A 26,354-nucleotide genomic window follows, 5' to 3' on the forward strand; every position below is an offset into this window, starting at 1 on the left:
AAAGTAAGGTTTAACCAAGAGGAGGGAGTTAAGGCTGACTCTATTTTTAGGAGCTGCATGAACAACCAACTCCATCTGCTCAAGTTCAGTAAAGCTGAGTTTCTCCTTCAAGACAAAACATTGCAAAGGGCCTTGTGAAATGTCTCTGGAAAATATTTATTTTTTTATGAAAATGCAGACATTTTTATGCATTCCAGTTGGAAAGTGTTTTTGTTCTAAGTGACTTTGAGCCCAGCCAGTTTCAGTTCTCTTTGTTATTAAGTTCTCGACCAGTTCTAAGGGGGAGCATTTCTGAAAGCAAATTATTTAACTAGTGGTAGGGATTTCTAAACATTTAGCTGTGAATAACAGATGTGCTCATTTCTGTAGTTTAGGATCAGAAGACAGGATTTTGTGGATCTATTGTACTGGATCCCGGGGTAATTCTGATTAACTGCCCAGCTTTCTTTGAAGAACTACTAATGGACCAGTCATTTTATCATCTTTTATATTTCTGACCTTGGGCTGTTCCCTTTGAAGAGACTAAAGCTTAGTGGCATGGATGAATCCCAGTAATATTGGGAGTGATGTCTTCCTAGGGAGAAGAAGAGCTCAGATTTTGAAATACGTATTTTTGGATTATCCATGAATGAAATTTTACCAGTCCTTCGTGTGAGGAATTCCCACTGAGGTCAGCCTGTCAGCACAGTGGCAGGCTCTTATAAAGCTTGTGATGAACAATTTTGCATGCTTTAACTGAAGTTTTCATCTGGAATTTGCCTTGGTTAGTACAAAAGAAAAGTGGAGGGTATTTCAGAGGCAGCTTTAAATGTTCCATTTTTGAGCATTGTCTCCTTATTCCAAATCTGAGCTATATAAATAACATATACATTCAAAGGTCTTACCTTATTCTAGCCTTTGTTTCTAACTGTAGCTTATAGTGAGGTATTACTTCTTTAAAATACATTTACCTCTCATCAGGTCATTGATATCCCGAGTTGCAGGAGGCACACGAAGCTGGTGGCATCCTGGCATCTTCTTCCCACCATTTGGGTAAAAATCCAGATGCCCACAAGTCTGAAGTATCCCTGGAGCTGAAATGCACAATGGATCCTGGCAGATCACTCTCAGGTATTCTGTGGCCAACCTATGAGCCAATGGCAGCCTTTGCATGGAAACTTACCAAAGTCAAAGAAAAGATGGCCAGCATGAGTATGAATTATATCAACAAATTTTGCATCTGAAGGATCCAGCCTAACCATTGTGGGAGTGTACTGGAAAAGGGGCCCAGCTGGATCCAAACCTAAGTGAATGGAGATACATCTGATTGAGTAAATAATACTGTATATATATAACATGCAGGTTGTGTGCACTATAGGGCATTACATTTCTGCCTTTACTCCACATCTAAAAATCCATTTTGTGGTCCACAGCTAGAAAAACTGGCAGGGTGTTAACAGAAAGCTGACTGAAGGCATTGCAGCACAGTAAAATGTTGCTTGGCTTATTTTTGGGAACAATGATAGAAGAAGAAGTTTGGTTTGTTGGGCTTTTTTTGTCATTTTATTGAAAAATATGAGATCTTATGCTACTCTGAGCATGTAGATTTATTTATAAAATTTTTTTTGGCAAGAAGTCTATTTTTATTTCCAGAATATCTTGGTTGAAAATGGTTTCCCTTCAGTGTCAGTGAGGTCTCTTTGGAGATAAAGAAACACAGCACTGATCCCAGTTTCCCTGAGCTGCTTGTGTGACTGCTCACTGTGTGCATGGCTTAGACAAAGCAATGTCTATGCAGAGAAAAGAACTGACTGGGGGAGAAGGAAAACAGAAAATAGTGAGTTTTTAAAATAAAGTGATGTGTGACTGTTTCATGACTTGTGTGCCTCCATCTGGCTGGACATTTTTATTTATGACAAGCCAGCACATTGCAGTCTGCATTGTATGTTTATAAAGCAGCAGTGATTCTTCAGTTCTCTTAAGTTGTGTGAAAATACAAAGTTTTTATCTGCTGAAATGGCTGCAGTACCTGTTATTCTTCCAATGCCAGGTTTCCTCCTCCCTGCCTCCCCTGCAACGTGTGCTCCAAGGCTATGGCCAATGAAATGGATGTTGGCAGGAGAGTAGCCATAGTCTTTCTGTGAAGATTTAAGGAAAGGAAAAAAATCAGTGTGGGGATACAAACCAGTGACACTGCAGCATGTCCCCATGCAGTGCCAGGACATGGCCAGACCACTGGGCGATGGAGGTGAGTGTCCTGGTGGAAAGTTACAGTTCTGGGTGATGGGATCTCTGCCTAAAGAGAAGCAATTTCCCATTCATCCCACTCCTCTTCCTTCTCAGGGTGTTCATGGCTATTTACCATCTTGTCCTGATATACTAAATCTAGGGGATTCAATTCTTCATTTCAGATTTTTAAACTTTTGAACTGCTGAAAAGTCATATTAGAGTAGGTTTTCAAAATTGATTATGACACTAAAGCAGGTATTTTCATTTGTGTGGGATTAGAGCCCTTTTATAATATTTTGAGATGTTTTACTGGGTACTTCTTGTTCTTCCCAGCTCTTTTGGATCAAACCTGAAGGTGCCACTCTGAGCACAACCTTTACCACGTGGAAGATGCACTGGCTTTCACATTCCAGGGATATTTTACCTCGAGGAAGTTCACCAGGTACTCCAGCTCGGCCCCCACAATGCGGACGTTGTTGACGGCGTCCGTGTACAGACCACTGGAGCCTCCCCTCCAGTCTGTCAAAATGCAGTTCACATCTTCAGTGTGGAGCATGAACTGGTGGAGAACAGGAAAGCAACAGAGAAGAAGCAAACAGGAGTTAATTACAATTGTAGCAGGGCATATGTAAACTATATTTTGTTCCGTTTGTGCGGCCAGTGAAGACACATCTTTAGTAATTCCTACTGATGCTGAAGATCAACACAAGGAGGCAGAGTGGAACCAGTGATTAGAGGACACTCACAAGCTTCCTTCAGCTCCTTTTTCCATTCCAGACACCTTGGTTGGCTCTAAGGTACCAACTTCTCTTGATGACAGTACCCCTGTTACCAAAAGAGGTCCAGGCTTTATTCTTCAATTTTTTTTGGCTTGGATTGTCTAAAAGGATTCTCAAATTTGTGCTTGCATTGTTCAGCCCTAAATTCATACATTATAACCAAAATATTCTATTTATCTACTTCTGCCAATGGAACTTTCTGATTTTGTTTTTTATTCTGACACAATTTCATTTTTGAAATGTGCCAGAGTAAAATGAAACCAATCTGCTGAACAAAGCCTTTTGGTTTTATTAGATCAAATGTCTCACTGAGACTGACATGTTTATTGTGACCTTTTGCTGAGGTGAGAAAACTTACTCTTTTTTCCCTCTTTATTATTGGCAAGGAATTGAAAAATCAGTTTATTATAGCTTTCCCTGTGGAGGTGAATGCAGCAAACGGGCATTCAGCAGAAAGCTCAAGTGCACTGTACTCATAGCCAGGAACAAGAGGGTGGTCATGTGGAACTGGGCCTCATTCTGAGTTTTGTGCTCCTTATATATGCCCTGAATTAACAAGGGAACAGAGCTGTAAATTTCACATGGGGATTTTAAGCCAGAGGTGGATATTTAGACTTTCAAATGCAAGACTTTTCAAATACAAAATGACTGTCAAACAATAGTTGTACCTACCCTGCACATGCTTGTTATCCAGGGGAGATCTGCTCCAGCAAGGTGGCCGTGTATAATGAAGCGAGTTTTCCTGTGTGTTCGGAAATTCGAAGCTTTTATAGTTGAAGGGTTTGTGGCTGAAATTTTCTGTGCCAAAAAAACCAAACAACCAACAAACAAAACAAGGATGTGACTGCTCCATCCCACTACATTTTGATAAAGGGCAGAGTACCCCGATGGTTAAGGCATAGATCTGAACCCTCAAGAAATGGGTCTTATTTCTCATTCCTAAACTGCCTTTTGAGGGGAAATCAATTAATCACTTCAACAAATGATTCACTTCCTCTGGTTAATTGAACTAATGATACTGGCATCTTTTGCACACTGCTTTGAGATATACTGGTACAACATGCTATGTAAGTACAAGATTTTATCAAACTTGGCCGTAGATATGCAAAGATAGCATCTTCTGAAAGGTATTATGTGATTGACTTTGAAACTATACCTATCTTTCTTTCTTTTTTCCTTTGAAGATAAGACCTTCATTGCTTCATTTATATTTTATGGGAAAGCCCACCAGGCTTACAAAGTCAGAGGCTGTAGGTATTTTGGTGTGCATTGAGAAAGAAGACATCATTTTCTTTTAAAGAAATTCTGAGTACTAGCTCTTACATATTTTTTGTTATGGTTTTGTTGATTTAAAAGTCGGATGTCATGCACTAATTAGCACACATCTCACCTTCAGTGAAAGACTGATTTGTTAAAACCTCATCGGCCCTCTCAGCTGGAGGAGTTGGACTTGTTCTGAAGTGACTTAATAAACACTTCCACTGTTTGTGTCTGCCATTTATATAAAACCCCTTAACTCTGGAGCCTTTTACATGTAATAACTTGTGTTGGAGGGCTGTGATTAATATGTTGTAAATATACCTGGCTTCTCAGAGAGCTGAAATGAGGAAAAAGGAAAAAAGATGGAAGAAAATCATCATGTATCTAATATAGAATTGGAGGTTCTCCTGGGAGTCTTAAGAGCAAACATATATGAGAAAAGAAACTGTCCCTAGAATTTGTTGAATGTATTATACACAGTCAGTATTTGAAAACAAAGCAGTTTCTTACTTGGTATTTCACCGTGTTATCTCTGGTGTAAAGGAGGAAATTTGTGTTCACATCATCTGGAGAGCTGGGCAAGCCTGCCAGTTGTCTCCCTGGGATCCCAGCCCAAGGGGGGCTATCTGAAAAGCATCCAAGCCTTTTGTAGCAAACTTCCCTCCCTGGGGTACACAAAGAAAGGTGTTAGTGTTCTGGGAATGTCACAGGTTCTGTACATGAAGCTGGCAGGAGAGTGTTTACTCCAGGAAAGACAAACATGCCTGATTCAGATTATGATGGCGCTTGTGAGCATTTTTCATTAGGGGGCTCAGTTGTGCTCTGGTGCTTGTAGCAAGGACTTGAACTTCAGGAGTGCTTCCTGCTGCAAACAGACCCTGGAGCTCAGCTTGGTAAACTCAGGAGAATGAAGGATGTGTTTAGTCAAACACATTGTTACCACAGCCCTTGGAAAAAGACAATAAAATCTTGATCCAGAGAAGAAACCAGCTTTTGCTGTGAGCACAAAGTAGCCCTTCAAATCACTTCTAATGCTCCAGGGATTATCTAAATTGTTATTTCTTGCACAACAGTTCATGAAGGAGCAAAAAGAAACCAAAACATTAAAATAGACACCTCTGGTTGCTCCACAATGGACATTAAACATCTCCCTTATTTTTTTTTATCACCATAAGATTTTAGTGGAAGCAGTAAAGTGGAATTTGAATGGAAGCTCAGAGCAAAGCACTGCCTCAGGAAGTGTGGTCTGTGCCTGAAGGACGGGTTTCCCAATTTCTATTGTGCCTTTAATATAGTAATGGTGCAAATATGACATGCAGGTGTTGCCATTAATTGTCATCCTTCCACACTGTTACAGCACAACAGCTGTGAAATCCCAAATAATTTTTATTGCTATTAAAAAGACTATTCTTTCCTGTCATTAAAGAGGTATTTTGGATCAAGACTTTTTTTTTTTTGTTTTTTTCTTTTTCTTGTTCTCTGCATAGCACTGTGAAGAGTAGGTGCCCAGGCTCTCACTACCAGGGTTATAGCTACCATGAGTGCATTAAGGGTGGGTAGGGAAAAAATGTTCTGGAAGAATTTTATTATCAACTCGCATATAAAAATACCTTTCTAATTCCTGTTCTGTTTGCTAGCTGCAAAAACCTTTACAGAATTAAAGAGGAGTGGGTTAAATGTGGGAAAGACATGACATGACTCAGTGGTCCTAATGAAGAATTATGTTAAATCCTTTCCAATGAACATACTTTTTCTAGAATATGGATATCCTGGTGTAAGTTGCACATAATTCTTACTGTTTATAGAGTTTACTCATTATATGTCTCACCTCTGGCTGCATTGAGAAGAAAAAGAGTAGTGATCCATACTGCAAACATCTGAAGTGAAAAAGAACACAATTCAAACATAACTGAAATTAGAACCTGGAATTCACCTAAAGGTTCCCTTAACCCATTAAACCCCCTTGAAACTTAGTACTTCAGTCATTTACTGAGTTAGATTCAAAAAAAGCCACACTTTCTCAAACATAGTAAGATTTCAAGAAAATAGCTTTGGGATTATTTCTGCTTGCCATGGAGATTTTGCATAATCATGGTATCCTTTAGGAAGATCATCTTCCTGTCCTTGACAAACAGAAACTTTTTTTTCTCTGTAGATCTGCAGTTTATGGGCATGCAAATTAAATCCTTACAGGATTTACAACAACATATTTTTACAGAGTGAAGTTTGTCCTAGGATTTCATAGAAAAGTTACTCACAGAACTGTCATTCAACGACTATATTTAAAAAAACCCCCAAGAACAAAACTAATTTGTGCTCATAAATCATACAGATAGTCTTGAAAACTCATTTTGATCATTGCTATCAGCCATGTATGCTTATCAGCCCTCATCTGTGTGATCACTTGATCACCAGCTGATAGGTAAGCATTGGAGTAAATGGAACCCATCATTTACTCCAAGGGGAAGCAGGGAAAGTCTTTAAGTACACCCTCACTACTACCACAAGCAACTTATCTTCAGAGGAAAATAGACAATTCTTAAAAAATCTAATGTCATGCCCAGATCATCCAACCAGTGCTGCACAAGCAGAGTCCTGCATCTCCTTCCTGATCAGTCTTCCCAGTCCCCTGAAGTCCATAATACACTGTTGGGAGCAAAGAGTTCACCCCTGTGAAACCAAGTGCAGGTTCAAGCATGTCCTGCTTCCATCTTGTCTCCTCCAGCCACTCACCAAATACCCTACACCTCATCATCATGATCCTTATTTCAGTTCCTTAGATGTTCTTGGCTCCAGTGCATCCCATTTTACCTTGGCAAGGCTCAGAGCAAGTTCTCAGGGTCAGCTTCCCAGGTGCTTGTGGCAAACCTTGCAGAAGCTCTTTGAGGAACCTGGAGAGAAGCAGGACAGCACTGTGCCTGCCCTCTGCTGCTCCACAATGCTTAGATTCCCAGCTGCATCTGTGGCTCTGTTGGGTAATGCCAAAAGAGATCTCCTTCTGTCAGCCTTCATCCAAGATAACACCAACCAGGTCCAACCAGTTGCTGCGTGACTCCACCTACCTGATGCAAAGTTTCAAACAGGGTGTTATTTTCCTCCATTGGTTATTATTTTCAAAGCTAAAAATTGGTGGGAAGTGTGATGTAAACACTGAACAAACACAGGGCCTTTCAGGATCAGCGGGGCTGCTCCTCTTGGTGTGATGCTGAGTTGAGATTGTGACTTAACATCACACCCGATGGCAGTGGCAGAGCCCCCATCCTTTGCACTCCACTCCACAGTTTTAATAGCAAAACTGTCCTTCCTGGAACTGATCCCTGCCTTAAATAACTTACAGTCTTAAGCAACGTTTTCAAGTTTGTGTTTGATATCTAAGTCTACTGTTGCAAGACAAAGAGATAAAAAAGGTGTTTTGGGATGAGCTAGCACATGTTTGCAAGGTTCAAACTGTCACTGGAGAAAATGCAGAAAGAAGTATGAAAAATAATAAAAAAACTAAATAGCTTAGTTTGTCACTTTTTATTTGTTCATCTTGTAGATCTCTTATCTCTAATTTTGCTACTGGATGAATTACCTGGCTTCTTTGAAAAGGTGACAGAAATGCTTTTAAAGAGAGGAGAATAGTTCGTGGGGCAGATTGTCACCACATTCAATCACCATGAATCTTCATAATTAAATTGTATTAATTGCAGTAATTTTATTTTTTAGTGTTTTGATAATGATGTCATTTCACATAGTACTATATTGTTGTTATACTATTATGTTCACGTTTCTGATCAGACTTTCCTAGAAATCTTTGTTCCTGTAGGTGTATGTGGGGCTTCTCCAACCTAAATGATTCCATTATTCTGTGTAGACACAAATGAGAAACCTGCATCTCCACATTTTAATGTTAAACCTTTTAAGTATTAGGGTGACTATTGACACCTCCTAAGACAAGGGTGTACAGGAAGGGGAGACTCCCTTTTGGTATAATCCTTTCCACTGACTGATGAGTTACTCCATATCTAGCACACAAAAATATGAACTGGGTTAAAGAGATTCTTGCAAATGCTAGGTACAAAAGCATTTTCAAGGTCAAGGTTTTCCTTTTTTTTTTTTTAATAAAGCTAGCCTTGAGAAGTTAATTTCTTCAGCTGTATATTGTAGAAGCAAATATATGTTCCAACTCTTTGCTCAGTGTCCCTAGCAGAAAATTAAGAATCAAGGTGAGTATGTAGCTCAGGGAGTTCCTATTAATCTCTTCAAGACTAAGTTAGTCCAGTAAAGTGTTGAATTAGACACATTAAAATTGAGTTATCCTCTGCTCACATAATTAAAGTCCATTGTTGGGTTGCAAACAGATCAGTTAACCAGTCACCCACAGAAGCTCAGTAAACAGAAAATGAAAAAAAGTTTAAAGGATGCACACGGAAAATAATCTGCTTCCAAGTTATCCTAGGTCATCCTGGAAAAAACTGGGTTCAATAATAGTTAATGGAACTCAGAACTGTGATGTATGGTATACTCAGATCTCCGATAAAGCATCACATTTGAAAGGACTTAATGCTTGTTTTTTATATCGTCAAGAATTCATAGACAAAGACAGGCTGATTCATTAGAATTTAAGGGCCCCACAGAAAATTAGTATCTAATCTTACCTGCTTCTATTATATATGATATTGAACCAAACCCTCATTTCATTCTATCCTCACAATTTCTTTACACTTCAGAAGGAAAGTTTACTGCAGAAACAGGTCACTCAAACTTTTAAATGAATCTAGTTGATTCAATAAATTATTCTTGAATAATTTGAATTCATAGACTTTACCTATTCAGAGTATTTTGGTGCCTACCTTCTCAGGGGAGCTCAAGAAATGTGAATAACCCATAACATTAAGAGATCTTTCTCAAACTTGGTATTATAGTGCCAAACCATACCTGAAACCTCTGCTGCAACATGGACTCAACTGCAGTCTGGTGGTGCAGATTTCAGATCACTTACAAGATTCTGTGACTTCGCCAAGTTAAAATTAAAACAACAACATATTGAAGGGCTTTTGATTTTACCTAAGATGAGGACATCGCTGTGTCACATCCTAGGTGTAAACATGTGCTAGGCAATCCTTACAGATCATCATTCCAGCCAATATTGAGCATCAAATGAAGTTTAACTTACCCAAGCTTTTTGCAGAACATATGAAGTGATTCTTTAGTGACATTCTTGATGCCTTTCATCAGTCAGTGGGACACCACAGCTCTCCTCCAGCGTTTAAGACAAGGTTACTGGAAGAGCAAGGTATCCTCATATTTGTAACAAATTAGTCACAGGATTTACTCCAGCTGACAGGCATGAAATGGGTTTTCCATGCTAGTTTACTAATACCAGGAAAGCTCATAGCTCAGCAGCATTGTCAGACGTCAGCACTTCTGTATTGGCTTCTAGAAATCTTCGCACTTTAATGGGGTTAACTGCTTCAGTTTTACCAGGGACCTGGTGAGGAAGCAGCAGGCAACAAAATGCTGACTCTCCATCCCTTAGAAGTTCCTGAGAATTTCTTGTCCATGAGCTTGTCCAAGCTGCCCCTGAACTCACACACAGCTCTAGCACACCCAGCATCCTGTCTCAAGCACATTGTGCAAGTGTGAGGAGCATCATCTCCTTTCCTTTCTCTTCAGGTGAGCAGTGCCAGCTTCCTTTCATGGCCCCTGTTACCAGTGTGGAAGGAAAGGTACAAGTCATTTTGTATTTGCCCTCTCCATGATCCTCTTCATTTTATAGATAACATTCATAACTCCATCTCTGTTCTTGGCTGACTTCTGTTTTTCTCTTATGTGCTGGGGTACATGGGAAAATGACTACTTATTCCATCAGGCTGGAGAAGATGGACATCTGTGTTTTGCTCTCCATTACCAAAACCAGTAAGGAAAATTCCTTCTGTCCTGAAGTTTTATCAATTAATGTGTTTTCATGAGGGATGAAGTGGCTAAATGTGGTAGAAGGTTCTTTCTGTGGCTAACAAAGCTAAACATAGCTTTGTGCATTCTCTCCTAAAAGCTCCCTGCCTTAGCAGCATCTGTAATCATCTTACATGATGAGGTAAAGTGCATATAATATCTTAGAATTAAAAAATAGTCCTAATAGGGATAATTCAGGCAAGTTATTGTGCAGGCTGTTTATTTATGGGGTTTTTTTTCCTTTTCTCTTAATTTTAATTGCACCCACTGTCAAATCTTAATTGAGAGAATAGATTTTCTGGGCAGGGACCTACCTATCTATGCACATTGCAGGGTGTATAATTCAGTTTTGGGCGTATGAATAATGTGTGAATATTATAGATGGTAACAGTAAAATAAAGGTCACCTTTTTCAACACATCAGTTGTAACAGTTTTGAATAAAAAAAATTAAATACCAGAAAGTATTTTTCTACTCATTCCAGTCTGCTTGGCTGCTGAAAAAGATATGAAGGGATTGTTACTCTTTATATCTGCTGTGCCTTTATTATGATCCATCTTCTAATACTTTTATTGATGCCAATCCCAATGGGATGACTCATAGAATAAAATACTTCTTAGCTAAAGAAAGAGTACCAAATGTTAAGTTCCATTTACTTTGTATTTTAATACCATCTAAACTAACAGTTGTTGCATGACTCATTTGTTCCACGGAAGCCCAAGTTTTTTTCTTATTTACACCAGGTAAGATCTGAAGTTTGTATCTTAATAAAGAAAATATGTTTATTACTGCAGTTATGCCTTCATTTGCAATCAAAACAGAATTCCAGGTGAATTAGCTGGTTATCATTTTCTGTGATAAAACACTCTTGTGCTCAGTGCATATTCTGAGGACAACATTGAATTTAAAAGTCCAAAATAGGGACCTAAGGAATATGATATAAACAGAAAATTTTACATCTTCCACAGCAAGGTATTTTAAGGCCTATGAACACTATGTGCATTGATCTAATTTTTTGGGATGTAAATTAGTAAACTACAGTGAAAAGTATGAAATAAATGAAAGGAATTGTATTAATTTATACAAGCCGTTAGTTGCTATTAAATGGAAACACATAACAAAAACCCCAGATGGTTTCATACGAGACCTTTGCTGTGATATGGGTCCTGGTGTTTGTGGGTTTAATTGTTGTTTTGCAGGCACTGGTTCTGTTCCATCACATTCCCTTTAACTTCAGCTGAGCACAGAAAGTTTCCATCAAGGCGCTGTTATGTTTGTGCCACTATAAATATGTTCTTAACCACTTGTGGTGTGGCAACACCTGTAATGCTTCCATAAAATTTTGTGTTGTTTTGTGGTATCTTCTCCACCTGTGACCACAGGCTTGTGTTTGTGCCTCATTCGTGTCATGTCTGGACAGGAGGTTGGAGTTTGGAGCTGTGATTTAGAGCTTTCTTCCTCAGAAGAACTCCTGGAAATGCCAGCAGAAGGAGAAGCAGCACATGGATGGTTCCAAAGTCTGCTTGGCACCTCTCACTGGCTTTGCCACTCCCTGTACCAAAGGATGACTTGCACAGGGAATACTCTGTTATCATATTTGCTGATAAGAGCAAGATACAAGGCTGACTGTGAACAGGAGGGCTTCTTTATTTTGTTTTTGAGTACCGTTGTTTCTTCAGGCAGTTTGGATTTTTAGGATACCTTGAGAATACTATCAGAATTTTAAGAATTTGTTGGCCATTACTGGAATTAAATCCAGTAGGTTGCTTTTAATGAAGCACCACCTTTGCCCTCTGCTATTTTTGGAAGGTCTTGCAAAACTCCTTTGAGGGAGGCCAGCTAATACAGGGTAGACTATGACGAAAAGTAATTAGTTTATAGCATCTTTCTGTAAATGAAGTAATGAAAAAGCTAGAGGATGTAATTCATTTATTTTACAAGACAGTTAAATCACATTCAAAATTACTTCAGAAAAATTGAGCATTATCATTTTGATTTTAAGGCTTTTGGCTTTGAAGTTAAGGACCACAGCTTTAAAAAAAAAAAAAAAAAATTAAAACAATCATGAGGAGCAAGGAAAGCTTTTTAAAGATCTTCCCTAAATGAGAGTTATGAGGCAGGGCTACAAAGCATGAAGTCATTTTAAGCCTAAGGAATGTGGGAGTGGGATGTTGCAACCAGCACAGCACTCAAGGTTACCACACCAATTAGACTTAATAAGTTTAACTGGAATGTTTCACAATGTGAGTCCAACCCAGCCTCTTTTTCAGTCAGATGAAGTGATTGTCATTGTTTTCAACAAGCAAGGGTACAAGGCAGCACTGCAGTATTGATTTCAGGGTTATGCAGTGTTCCAGGGTGTATATAGCTGTATCTGACTGCATACAAATGTCTGAAAAAATGGTCAGATTTCAGTGATATTTCAGTGATCTGTAACTGGATGGGCACTAAATGCTAAGGGGGAACGACTGGAGAGTGAGAAGCCTTAGGGCTGGTTTCTGTGTGGACTTCCTGCTTCTGAAAACCAGTTGGGTGGTTTGTGAACACATCACTTGTAGGTGATGGCAGCGTGCAGGTCTTGATTTTTCAAGGAGCTGTGCCTGTTTTGAGATTATTCAACATGTAAATCTTAGGAAAAGAAATGGCTATTTCGTCACCCTTCTAAACAGCATTACAACAATGTGACTATGGACATGCTAACCCTGGATTGATTTGAGCAGTGCTGCTACGTGCAAAGGAGGCAGCGCTGATTATTCTGCTCATTTGCAACATTAGCAAATACACAATGTATGTAAACCTTTGAATCAACCATCATCTGCTCTGTTACTTCCAGCTAGACTACAGTTTAACTTCGTTGAGTTTAATGTAAAACGTCTAATGATCAAAGCTAGAGCTATCGACAGTTACCAGAGGTGAGACTCAAATGACGCCTGGGATGTCAAATGACAAGGGGAGCCTCAAACACTGATTTGGGATGAGAACATGCTGCCAGCCAGGCATTGGGAGCCAGGGGTTTCCAAAATCCTGGGGGTACTGGTGATGTGAGCAGCAGTCAGAGCCTGCTCAGAGGTAATAAAAAGTAAGGGGTCTGCAGGCAGCTTTCTCCACTTCCTCCAGATCTGAGCCCAGACATCAGAGCCTGGCCCAAGAAGATGCAGCATTTGGACAAGAAATCAAATGCCATCCTCATCACTGGCAGTTTCATGGGTTCTGAGAAACCAGCTCTTGTTTCTCTGAAAAACTTCCTGCCAGCATTGAAGACACACATCAAAGGGATTGTTCTTCACATACCTCATGTCTCTTCTTTAAGTAATAATTCTCTATTTGCTTTAAAATAGAAAATTTACCAGGTGGGGTAAGCTAATACTTTTTCTTTATTTAATTTGCAATTTATAACACAAAATTAAGGCAATACAGAAGATAAAGGCTATTACAGTCTTTTTAGTATAACACTGCTTTTACAATAATTGGAAGCGGGTTCACTGGCATGAAATCTTAAATACAGTAACATGTCACTTCAGGATTCCTTGGTTTTGCCTTTATAGATTTTCTCTGCTTTTCTCTGTTTATCCCAGAAAGATTTTATATTGAAGCTTTTCTCTTATCTTGCAGCAAAACTTTACAGACAGCTGAAATTTAATAACAGATTATTATTTCTTACTGTGTACATGCATGCCTTTTAACTTGCTTGCTGCACTCTGTGTGTGAGTCTGTATGATACACGAGTAAGACATTTACTGGGCATAATTTTTAATGCTATTGAAATAAAATCATTCAAGTGATAGAAGAGAGAATTGTTTTCAGACAAGTACAGAATCCACAGGCAGAGAGTGAGTTAGGCATGTGCTTTCAAGATTTACACAATCCTCCTCTCCATTGTGTAAATGCTGATTACAGGGAGCTCTGGGTCTCAAACAGAAGCAATTACAGCCCTCCCCATCTGCAAGGAGCACTTGCGAGATTGTCATTCACAAAGGCCAAAAAGTCACGGCACGTTTGGTATCCCAAGATAAGATAAACTTATTTCTTTCATTAATGATTCATTCTCCTACCCTACTCATAAAGAAAAAGTACAGCAATGAACAACTTCAGGACAGTGAGCAGCAGGGGAGTAGCCATCTCAGTTACTGAACTGGGAGAGGGAGCAAGCCCTGAGTTCTGCCTTTCTGTGCCATAAATGTTCATATGTCTCAAACTGATGCAATATATACATTTAGAGAATTGATAAAATAAGATAATATATCTCAAAAAATGATTACTTTGTAAGAAGAATCAGGGTCTCATTTTATTAGAGGGCTCCCTGAATAGCTGAAGTGTCCTTCCACAGTCAGCCAGGTGGATGTGTCGACCTTCTACCAGAAGCTCTGTCTACCCCTATTTTCAGTTGATTTGCAGAGACATTCTGGTCCCTAATTATGTCTGATGATTCATCTACTTCATCAGCCCCAGGAAGGAACATTTTCTGGTTCCCAGGCTGGGGTCTGTGGCCTGACAACGCTCTCATTAAACAAGGGGTGAGACCCAACCTGCACCATCTGCCTTCACACTGCAGTCAGCTGGGATATGGAGCTGTGTGGGGCACTACCCCTCCCCAGTCCTTAAAACTAAACTTAAAAGAACTCAGCCTGCATTGCATTGCTGAGCAGTTCATTGCTGCCTTAAAATATCATAGCCTCTAAACAACGCATTAATTATCAGCTTGTCTCATTAGTTAATCCTATTAGACTGATATATGCAGGCATTTTATCAGCAGAATTGAAAGTAAATTCCTAGGAACATCACTTTTCTGGTTGCATTTCCTGTTGTACAGTAGATCAAGAGATGACTTGAAAACACTCTTGCTTTGGTGTAAGGCAAACTTGGCCTCCTCGTTTCTTGTGTTCAGATCAAAGGGCATCTGATGATATTTTGGGGGAGGATAATGAAGTGTGTAAGATGGTAGCACTGACAACACATTTATTTTTACAACCAGTTTGCATTACTGGTGTTCCTAGGAAGCCTTGCATGAACCAGGAATGCAAACTGCCAGGCCCTGCACAAGATACTTGAAGCTAATCTTAAATTAGAGCAAGAACAACTAAGTGAGCAATTCTTCCCTCTGGAGTTTGCATTATCTCAGAGATCCACACCTGAGACAAGGTGGCACTCCATGGGGCTCAGTCTGTGAGATGCTATGACTGCCACAGAAGTGTCATTTTACTGACACTGGCATGGTCAGATCAATTCACCACCTGCCTAAAGGGAAAAGACTTTAAAATATCTACTTAAAAATAAATTCCAAGTAGTTTTTATTATCATATATTAATCTCAAAACAGAATCTAAGGCCTTGAAGTACTGCAACACTCCATGACGGCTCAGAAATGGTGAAAGAATATAACAGGCATATACTAATCAGAGAAAGAAACTCTTGTGAATTGAACTTTATTACTTGGGTCTCAAAATGTGCTTGGAGTTTCCTATGAAGCTACTAAGTATGATTACAGTTGTAGAAACACCTGAACAGTGCAAGCATTTTGTTACTCAGGACAGGATCAACAACCACCTGTAGATATTTTATGCAGAAGAAAAAAGTTCAGATATTAATAGAGAGAGTTGTGAAATTGAGGGCAGTTTTGCATGCACCTTTTAACTCCACTTTAGAGTCACTTCCATCACCCTTACTGCCAGCTGCATCACAGCAGTACCCAGAGGCCAGAGGTACACAGAGACGAAAGGGGACAATCCCGATCCTGATGCAGGCAACAGCTGAAATGAGCAGGAGGGCTGGAGGAAGCAGAGCCTGACAGTGATGAACTAAGCAAAGTCTGAGACAGATGAGAGCAGTCACTGCTGCCTCCCCATAGCTGTCTGGAGTTAATGGGATTCTCTAGGTAAAATCATGCTGCAGCATCCCTTAGAAGGATTTAAAGGAAGCAGAGGTGACAGCTACTCTGATATTTTTGTCCTTTCATATTTACTGCTTCATGACATTCCTTCTGTGAAATTTATTCTAGTTTATACCTGGGTTCTCATATATGAAATCTTAGAGCTGGTTGACTTTTCTTAAATTAGATGAGCTGCATCTTCCTGCTGTCCATGAGTGAGTAAAAACATGATGACTTATTTCCTTCCAGAATTCACAGTGAGAAACCACTTTTCTAGTAGAGAATCAGATACTGCTTGAAAACATCTTGGTGCCGTTCCGTGGAGTTCACATACTACTGAAGCACCATGAGTGAAATAAAATAAAATCTGTGAGTTTTGGCGAGTGGATGGCAGTATTTGAATGCAACCATACATCTGCAATGTCAGCTGCACATTGTAAATAGAGTTTAGGATATAAGGGTGTATCAGTGCATTTGAGACCCTAAAGTGTATCCACACAGTTGGCATATTCCAGTATCTTCTACCAGGTAGAGTTACAATTTATGTTACCTGAAACCTTGAAGGGTGTAAAAAGTTCTATTCACGTGCATTCAATTCCACAGGAATAAACCAGACACAGAGTAAAAAGATATATAAATATGTTTGATCTCCTGTATCATATTTGCTTGAATATCTTCTGAGAAGCACAAGCATTGACCACTTAGTTCAAATAATTGCATTGAGGATATAGTCAGAGAGAACTGTGTTAAAAGGATTTAACAGTAATTTAAATTTCTTACTTTTTTTTAAGTAGTCTACTGGCTGAGGTTGTTTCTCTGGAGACTTCAGCATGATTGTACTCACTGCACTCTATTATCACTACTATTATTTCTTTATTTCTGTTATTTTGTTTTATAAAATAAAATGAATATACACTGATGAGTGTTTTCACTGGTCTTGGCATAGTTAGAGCCAGGAGTCAGAGTTACAAGTCACATTTCTGAGTGTTAGAGACAGGGATAACAGCAGATACTCATAAATATCCTCCAGTGAAAGTCAGGTGGTTTGGTTTTTTATTGATGCTTTTTTTCAAAATTTTTTAATGGCTGATTACCTCAGAGAAGTGAATTAACATAACTCTTTGTTTAGTTTCACAACTTTGTTGTGCTCTTTGCACCACCCCAATCCCGGTTGAGCCAATAATGCCAGCCTTGGCTTGTTCACCTCTCCTGTGGTGGACATCCTCCTCCTGAGCCACTCCTACTCCTAGAACTTGAGCCCAAGTGTGTGCTCTCACCTCCTCTCCCCTTCCTACACATCACCTGCACATGGGGTTCCTGTGTGAGTATCACAACAATGCCCTCAGCTCTTCTCAGGGAAGCTGCAGCCTCACTGCAGGTAATCCTTTGTCCTGCCTTCACCAGGCTCTTGTTCTTCCTGCTGGGGCTGAAATGGGATTTTTAGCTCTTCTGTCATGCCTTGTAATCCGTCTGTGCCATGAGGCACCTGTTCACTTCCAGGTGCCATAAATAAATACCAATGCTTTTAGTGAGCTCTAATAGAGCAGTTTAGCCACCCTAATGGATGTGGGTGACTTCCAGTGACCTGCTGTAAAGTCTCTGAGCCTCCAAGGGAAATGCTGCAAGGGGGTGCTGGAACTGAGCCACCATCAGAGAGGTAAATTTGAGCCATTTTGGTGATCATATAGATTTTCAAAATCTAGTGTGTTCTTCTGAACTTTGTGATGCTCTCTAGCAGACAAATTTAAAAAACCTGTTAACATGAGCACCTGAAAGATGGTGCTGAGGATTGAGGCAGATAAGGTGAACAAACAGGGGGAAAAAAAAAATCCATAAAATAAGTGATCAAAATAAGAAGACTTAGAATGAAAAAGTTGTTCTCAAGGAGTGAAAAAAGGATTAAGGATTTGAAAAAAAAGAATAGAACCCATTGTTGTTTTGGTCTCCTTTTTGTGTACTTGACTTGTAAGTATTAAGGAAGCAATAAGATATTTCACATGTGTTTGGTTATAGAGGTACAGGCATGAATATAAGATGAGGTTAAATTGTGGGGTTTTTTTGAAAGCTCATTCTGAAAAATCTCTCCATTTCTTGATATTGGCTGCCCCATTCAACTTAGTAACTTCTCCTGGGTACAGCATGTCTGGTTGAAGAAAGCAGCAGATTTTTTTAACGAGCATCACAACCATTACTGTTAATCCTTGATCACTTTCTCATGAGGAGCAAGTTCACACTACCACCTAGTGCAATTCCTGTTCCAATGCAACAGTATTATTCTGTCTGATGTCTTTCTTATTTATGAACTCCTCTGAATAATTAATCTACCTGAGCTACTTATTGACTGTAGTATTAGCTCTATATTAATGAAAGAAACAGACATAGAACATGATGGGTTTTCTTCCTGTAAGTCCTCTGTAAATAGTACTCTGACTTCCATGTTTAATCTGCTTATTTTCTCTCATGTATATAGCAATTTTAAGATAGCAAGCCTTCTGTAGCACGACAGTACATGCCTACACTCCTGCTGAATTATGCAGCTGTGGGTTTATATGAATGAACAGTGGTTGCTTTGTGCAAACACCTTGTTAATATTTGAAGTGTGGTTTGTAAAAGGAGGGTAGATTGTCTTGATCTCATGTGCTGTGGTATGCAAACCCCCAGTAAATCTCTAAGTTCACAAGAATTAGCATTCTGGTTTTAACAAAGAATATGGATTACCCAGCTAATGTTGCTAATTCCTAGTGTGCAGCTATTACTTTGGTGCTATTCTACTTCTTTTGTGAAACAATCCATTTTTTTAAAAGGTATGCCCAACAGGCATCCTCAAATGATATAGGGATTATTTAAATAAAGTTCTTAAAGGCAAAATGTAATGCTGCTCCTTGCTATGACTATGTGATAATACAAATAATAATCAGATAAAAAGAATATATAAACCCATTGTCTATTTGCAAAGGGTGTGGGTGTTAGCATTTTTTATATATTGGAAAGTTCATTTGTCTCACTGAATTATTTTAGAGTCACAATTGGATATTATAATTTTTTAAAATAAGTTACTCAAGTTGATGTTTTTTATTTTTCTGTTTAATTCCCCAATCTTACTTAAATGCTCTTTAGGAAAAATATATAGAGAGTTAACTTAGTGTGCAGCAGAACTTTGTGTAATATGATTTTTCTAATATTAGCTGTAATTGTCCTTGCTTTAAAATAAAGAATATATACCTATTTCATATAAAGAAATAAAACAAATCTATTCCTAGTAGCTCTGGTTATGGACTAACTAAATTCTGAGAGAACTACATACACTTTAATTCAATAAAAAAGTATTTTCTTTCAGATCTCCCCTTTTCTGTGTCTCTTTCATTTGAAAGTCAGATCTATAGAGACCAGAAGGATCAATCTCCCTATAAGCACATAAATAGCTGAGAAATGTCACTAATTTGGAATTCCAGTGTGATTTGGGCAAAGGGATCTTGCCCACATGTAAAGCTAAGTGTTCAAAGCTTAAGCTACAAGCTTAAAGGGACATATTGGTGGTTGATGAATAATTCCTTGGATTTTAGTGAGACTGGAAGGGGCTCAAATATGAGCAGAAGGCAAATCAGTTCAGTAACAATTACAAGCAGTAGGATTGCAAGTACATCACTAGAAGCTGTATCACCTTTTTCTGGCCAAGTGAATGCTGCTAAGAGAAACATCAGCTTTGGTGTCACAGTTTGCCCACCACACCAGCAGTGGCTCTTTCCATCCTGTGGTATCTCTGATTTTGGTTTCTCTATTGTGCTTCCATGGCAGGCAGGTGTGCTTGTGGACTAACCTTGGGAACTCTAGAGGAGTGAAAAGTTGTGACTCATGGCCATAGAGCTCCAGGTGAATTTTCTTTTAAGATTTTGGGCTGTGCTCCCAAATACACATTTCCTGTGGACTCCTCAGAGGGATTGGTATTACAGCTATTTAGAAGGATGCAGAAAGGGCAAAGAGCTTCAATGCATTGTTTCTCTCTTGTGTTTGGAACAAAAGGTGCTAATGCATAAATTCCACTGAATTCATTAATATTTAAGGAGGAAATTTGGCATCTATTTGGGATGATTTTTTTTAAATGATCAAACCTGGATTATTCACACCTGAAAGTCCATAAAGAAAACACATTTGGCCAAGGCACTTCACGTACACCAACAGCTTTCGAGATGAATTTTGGAGTGCTGAGGAAATTGCAGAGGCATGAAAGCTGTGAATAACTTATGAGAATTTAAAAAAGGCTTGTAGCTAACCTGATATGATCCAGCTAAAATAGTAGAGAACGGCAGAGGATTTTGGTGATAAAGATTTAAACTATAGGAATACAATTAATAGGCCTGATTTAACTCTTTGAGAGATTAAAGATGTAATCATACTGTGTTGGTATCATATGCTTTAACTAATAGATAACATTCAGCAAGCATGGTGTGCTACTGTTCATCTAAAACAGCTGCCACTGTAGCACCTACAGTCTGAAACTGATGGATTAGAAAAATAATGCTAGTGAGAAATAATCCTCCAGTGAGGCTGTCTAAAACTGTGTCTTCCCAAGATGAGTGCTCAAAAGAAAGTGATATTAGTTTTATGCATCTCTTGATTTAAACATAAAATCACCATAGATAAAATATGCAGATGACACAGAGGTTGAAAGCATGACAGATATTGATGCTGAAATTGCACAGAGTAACATGGTTAGTTTGGTAAACAGAATGAACCCATGCAATTACCTGTGTTTTAATATATTCACATAGTGAATTGTATATCTGAAAAACCCAAACTTATAACTATGGAGGGGAGGATGGTATCCTTGAAAACAGCAACTTTGAAAAGTATTCATAGATCATCTTGAACAACTGAGTCAACACACACTTCTAATGTGATATGTGAGGTAAACAGGATTAACGTGAATTTGTAAATCTATTCAGGAAGGCAGGGTGTAGGAGTAGGGAGGCAATTTTTTCTTTATGTAAGCACTGATGAAGCCAGTACTAGAATATTGCTTACAAGTCAGGTGTCAAGTGTTTCTGGCAGTGGAATAAATGGAGAAGGTGTAAAAAGAAAGCCACAAAGATTATCTGAATACTGGGGGGAAAAAAGCCTTACTGTAAAGGACAGAATGAAAGCAATTTGTTAAGCTCATTAAAAAGGACTCTGAAAGGCAAGTATTGATTATAGCACAGAAGTACCAACACATAGAGAATAAATTAAAAAGCTTTTTTACCTCTAAGAAGAAAATACAAGGAAAAACAAGGGCTAGAAATTACAGCAAATACATTCAAACTCTCAATTAGATGAAGATCAAGATATCAGTTAGTCAACAGAACAGGTCTGATCCATCCTCACTCTTGGAATCTTCAAGCTGAAGCTGTTTCTTTCCAAAGGATGGGGAGGGTTGCCTCACCAGATTATTGGTGTTGGACTCAGACTATGATGCCTCCTCCCTGTACACAATACAGCTCAGTATATTCCCACCCTGCATGATACTTACTTTTGCAGAGAAACAGAATGGCCTTAGAAACAATAAACACAATTATTTTAATGATAACGTGTCCAATGTCATTATGTACAAAACTGAAGAAAAAGAAAGCATGGAACAGTAGCAAAAAGTGTTTTCTGATTATGATTATAAAATGAAAATTGTCATACAAGAAGGAAATTTTTTTGTTAACATGATAAACCCACTAGATGGCACTGAAACATCCCTTTATAATTCTTCTCACTTTGACCAATAGCCTCATTATCCAAATATTTTAATCAAGGCTAAAAGGAATTATGTACCACAGTATGAAGGCTCCAAGAGACATAAAGTTCTGATATTAGACAAGAGGAGTTTTCTTTTTGTTTATTGTAAACAATATACTGTTCACTGTTTATTTTGATTATCTAGATTATATTTGTGCACTTAAATGTTTGGAGGCTTTGTTTAAGGGAACTTAATCAGTACCAAATTGTATTAAATTCTCTTTACAATATGGAGTTCTGGCTAGGCATTGTTGCCTTTCTTCTAGAGTAAATTTAGTTGAATTAATAACAGCAATTCTCTGTTTGAAAGTGAAATAGAGGCTATGGGTTCCTCTCTCACTAGGACAAGGCATCAAAACTGCCTGGAATTTTATTAATACACAGTAACAGGAATTACTGTTCCAGTAAGATGCAAGAAATATTCTGTGTATTTATAAAGACTCTTTTCTGGGATGTCATCTATATAATAAATTATTTACAGGTAAAATGGATCACTTTGAAGCTGTTTCTTCCAAATAAATAGATGATGCCTTTAAATACTCAAGGCATTAAGTGGGAAGAAAGGAATCAGCTCCCATTTCACATTTTCCCAGAAAATTTTAAGATCCTCAACTATTCAGGCTGACCAACTTGTGGGAGTGATCCCAGGAATGGTGAAAGTGATAAAATAAGGGAATTAATATATAGGTCTGGTTGAAGAAATTTAAAGGGTATATACCATAGTGTAACACATCTGGTGTTTTAAAATTCAAAGTGATAGAGTATTATGCACTCTGATAAAATTGTAGTCAAAAAATAAAAGAAATGCAAACCTTCTGCTGATGACAATCTCATGCTGAAAACACATTCAAATCCTATACATATCAGCAGGGTGACTCAAGGTGACTGTAAATGTCTGGATGTGCCCTGAGTTTGGCCCTTCAGAGAATCGAAGCTGGATTGGAACTCAGAGTCTGTAAGTGTTTTTGACAGTTTGGGCTTTAGGAGCTTTAGTAGTGAGCCAGGTGAAAACTGTCCTTCTGCAGAAGAAGATATTAGTAAATATAATTGGTTTTCAGCCCAGAATACAGATACTTTGCTACACAAAGGACTACTAACAGCAGCCTGGTGTAGAATATTAAAAAATGCATGTAGAAACTTGATAAAATCAGCCCCAAAAATTCACCAACTGAACAAGCAAATAACTGCAAAAGCCATTGGGTAAGGGGCTGACAAATTCTAAGCAGAAAAGTAAGAATGATGGGAATTTGGAAGGTGTGGCTATCACTACAATATATAAGCACTACACATCAGTGGCAATCAATAAAAGAAGCAGAGTTACTACTTGCTTAAATACTCCATTGACAAGCAAGGCATAAGTTATTAGACATTGAATCTGATCTTTTACCCAGTTACCACACTGTAGTGTCACATTTAACTTCAGAGCAGAGAACTGGAACTGTTTCGCTGGTCCTCTTTAGCCAGTATCTGTTTATTGCATTGTCATCCTTGAAAATGGGTGTGTAGCATAGCTGCAAAGCCTGTTGTCTTTTTCATGGAACTCAGCTGGAGTTTTTTAATAAGGCCCCTATCTCTTACTTCAGCTCAGTCAGTGGTGAAATCCTTTCTTGTGTCACAAACCACTATCAAACTGAAGATGCCTTGTGCTAAGCCAGCTGACTCACTCTGCACCTGAGCTGAGTTGGGATGAGGTTAAACATGGACCAGCATGACAATATAGAGAGATACCCATAGTTTCATCCAAATTCACTTGGGCTGGATGCTGTGATATCAGAGCAGAAAGCACCTGAACAGGCCCACACAGATCTTGGTGTCTAATTTTTTTTAGATTAGTCAACTGCTGAACTGTCAAGCTCAATGCAGGCAACCTGCCCTGGAGCTGGAGACTGTCAGCTCCCTCTGTGACTGAGGAGCCCATGAGCTGGGACATCTGAACGAGGATATGGGAACTCAGTTGATGCATTTGCCTTGTGTCATACATATGAAATTTTTCTCATTAACTCATTCTGTCCTTCAGTTACAGAGACTTTTTTTAATGAGGCTTTTTTTCTTTCTGTTGTTCATTTTATGACATTATTTTGGCACTATCTGCAGCTCAATCATATTAATGTCAACCAATTAGAGATAATTTGTGTGGGCACTGTTGCATTAGCTATCTGTAATTTCATTCTGTGGTCAGGTTTTGAAGTGGTTTTCTTGTTAGTCTTTGAAATGTTCATAATAAACTGTTCATAATAATGAAAAAAGTAACATGAAAATGTGGTAGCTTAAATCATTTTTATAAGATACAAAATAATTGCATTTTAATTCCTTTTATTCATACGGTGTTTTCCCCCCTCATTGTAGCTGTTCCTTGCTTCAAGAATAGCTACAACTCTGGATAAATAACATTAGGTCATGGGGGTAGTTTTTACACAGTTAAGCCATATGGTTTGTGTTTCGTGTCCTGGCTTGTTGGGAATGCAGGTTCTTGGGTGTTCTGTTCCTCAGCATGGCCTCTGACCATGATTTTGCATTCTGTATCCCAGTTTCTTTGGCTCCTGACCTCCACTTGTCCTTGCTATACTTCCAAACTCTTAAGGCTGTGATCTTGTAGATTGAGGGTTCAACCGACTCTTCCTTAGGGCCTCTGTACTCAGTCCTTACTCACTGTCAAGAATGAGATCACCCTGGCTGGAAAGCTCTTTTTGAAATTCCAATGATTTTTTCCAAGCAGTCTCATGTCCATGGCCTGAATTGATTATTTTCCTCTTCTAATTTTTCAAATGTATCCTGGATTTTCCTTTGCAGTAACCTGGTTGCATTAGGCTGGGAAGGGCCTTTTACAAAGCATGGCTGGGAGCTGGTGATAAAATCGGGCTGCCCAGCTGTGTCTCAGGTGTGTGGTCACAGGAGCAGAGAGGCACTGTGGTGCCACTGGAAGCTGGAGGTGAAAGTGCATTTAACAAGCCTTTTGTAGAGGAGGTAGGACATGATGCTTGTCAGAGCTCTTAATATGCAAGGCAGTAATCTAAAGTATTTCTCTGTCTCTCTTCACAAATGAGAGACTTTTTATCTGTTGATCCCACGAGGCAACTGTTCCCAGGTCCAACATAGAAGCATAGCTAGTTTTCCCAAAGCCTTTTTTTCTCTCCTCTAGAATAACAACATTTTGCTTGGACTATCTTCTTCTTTGTCACTAACTTTTTCAAGTATTTCTTTCTCTGTAATTCATCTTTTTTTTGGTCATAAAAAGGGACAACTACATCCATATAACACACAACCTGCACTTAAAAAGATATTTTTATTATGTCATCTCTGAAACAATTCCTTTATTCATAATAACTCCATGTGTTTTCATGGCAACCTGGCAATTCTTATCTTTTTTTTTTTGTATTTATTAAACATAACAAAGGATTTGGTTCTTTTTCACTCATTATTTAAAAGATTACTCATACTCAGTTTGAGAATTTAAAAAAAAAATCCACAGAACACAAATTTTTGTTTAATTTTTAGTTTGAGTCTTAAAAACAGAAGTACTGTATTTGCCCAAAATTGTTAGTCCTAAGATAGTGGTGATTAATGTATTTTTATACTTGGAGAAATTAGTATGTCTTGCATTCACCCTGCAACAACCGGGTTAGTCTGGCATACTTTTTTCCAGAGCTGTTGAGGGATTTGTTTAGGCCAATAGGATTTGTATTGATTTCTGTTTCGCTTTTCTTTTTGATGATCTTTATTCTTGTGTTTTTCTCTTATATTGATTCTGAAAGCTTTAGCCATTTGGGTTATTACAAATGTTGCTATATTTATGCTGTAATTCTACTACAATAATCAAGAAGTCAGACTTTCACAGACTTTCATGCACACACCCAACACAAAAAGATGCAAACAGGCAAAACTGAACTTTCAACTGTTTTGCTGGAATCTGAAATCCCTGAAAAGAGCTTACCTTTTTTTTTTTTCCACAGATGATTTTTCAGGTGATACAGGGCATTAATTTATACTATTAGTTGGTAGTTATTGGATGCTATTACTCATTCCACTTACATCAAAATTTCTAATATACATTTGAGGCAAGCCACTGAGCTCTGGTTTATGTCCTATCTGAATATTTAATCTGCATGGACCAAAGAGCTGTATAAATATGAGACTATTTCAAAAGAAATTCAAGGATTCTTGTAAATAAAAGCAACTATAACTAGACAAACACAAAGTTTAAAAAGGAGTTTTTCCTATTTTACCAAATACACTTAACATAAGCAAGTTCCCTTAAATGAATAAAATGATCAAGATAAACAGCCATTCTAGCAAATCCCAGACTTAAGTTTCATCAATTAAACTCAGAAATAGCGCTCCTTTAGCTGCCTGCAGATGTTTTGATATGTAACTGTATTATTTTGCAATACACCCTGGATTTGATCAAAACCCACAAGCAGCAGTTGCCTGACTTTGAAAGTCAGACAGTCTCAGAGAAGTCAGAGGGACTAAGTTCTTTAAAATCAAGCAATCCTAAGAGGATCTCTCTTAGGGAAGAGACAAAAAAAAAAAAAGTCTTACAAGGATG

The 26,354-nt window shown here is 38.4% G+C and overlaps 1 protein-coding gene across 1 annotated transcript in view; it reads right to left on the reverse strand.

Moving 5' to 3' along the window:
* Window positions 1-7,237, reverse strand: part of LOC116447499 (pancreatic lipase-related protein 2-like) — a 35,232-nt gene extending 27,995 nt beyond the window's left edge. The window contains exons 1-8 of the mRNA XM_032116740.1: window positions 7,059-7,237; window positions 6,076-6,124; window positions 4,758-4,912; window positions 3,660-3,785; window positions 2,633-2,767; window positions 2,009-2,117; window positions 1,163-1,282; window positions 951-1,073 (exon numbers count right to left, since the gene is read on the reverse strand). Of these exons, the coding sequence (XP_031972631.1) occupies window positions 951-1,073; window positions 1,163-1,282; window positions 2,009-2,117; window positions 2,633-2,767; window positions 3,660-3,785; window positions 4,758-4,912; window positions 6,076-6,124 (817 nt within the window). The 5' untranslated portion in view covers window positions 7,059-7,237. The remainder of the gene's footprint in view (window positions 1-950; window positions 1,074-1,162; window positions 1,283-2,008; window positions 2,118-2,632; window positions 2,768-3,659; window positions 3,786-4,757; window positions 4,913-6,075; window positions 6,125-7,058) is intronic.
* Window positions 7,238-26,354: the final 19,117 nt, after the last annotated feature.

Source organism: Corvus moneduloides, chromosome 8 (genome assembly GCF_009650955.1).
Source record: "Corvus moneduloides isolate bCorMon1 chromosome 8, bCorMon1.pri, whole genome shotgun sequence".
NCBI lineage: Eukaryota > Metazoa > Chordata > Aves > Passeriformes > Corvidae > Corvus > Corvus moneduloides.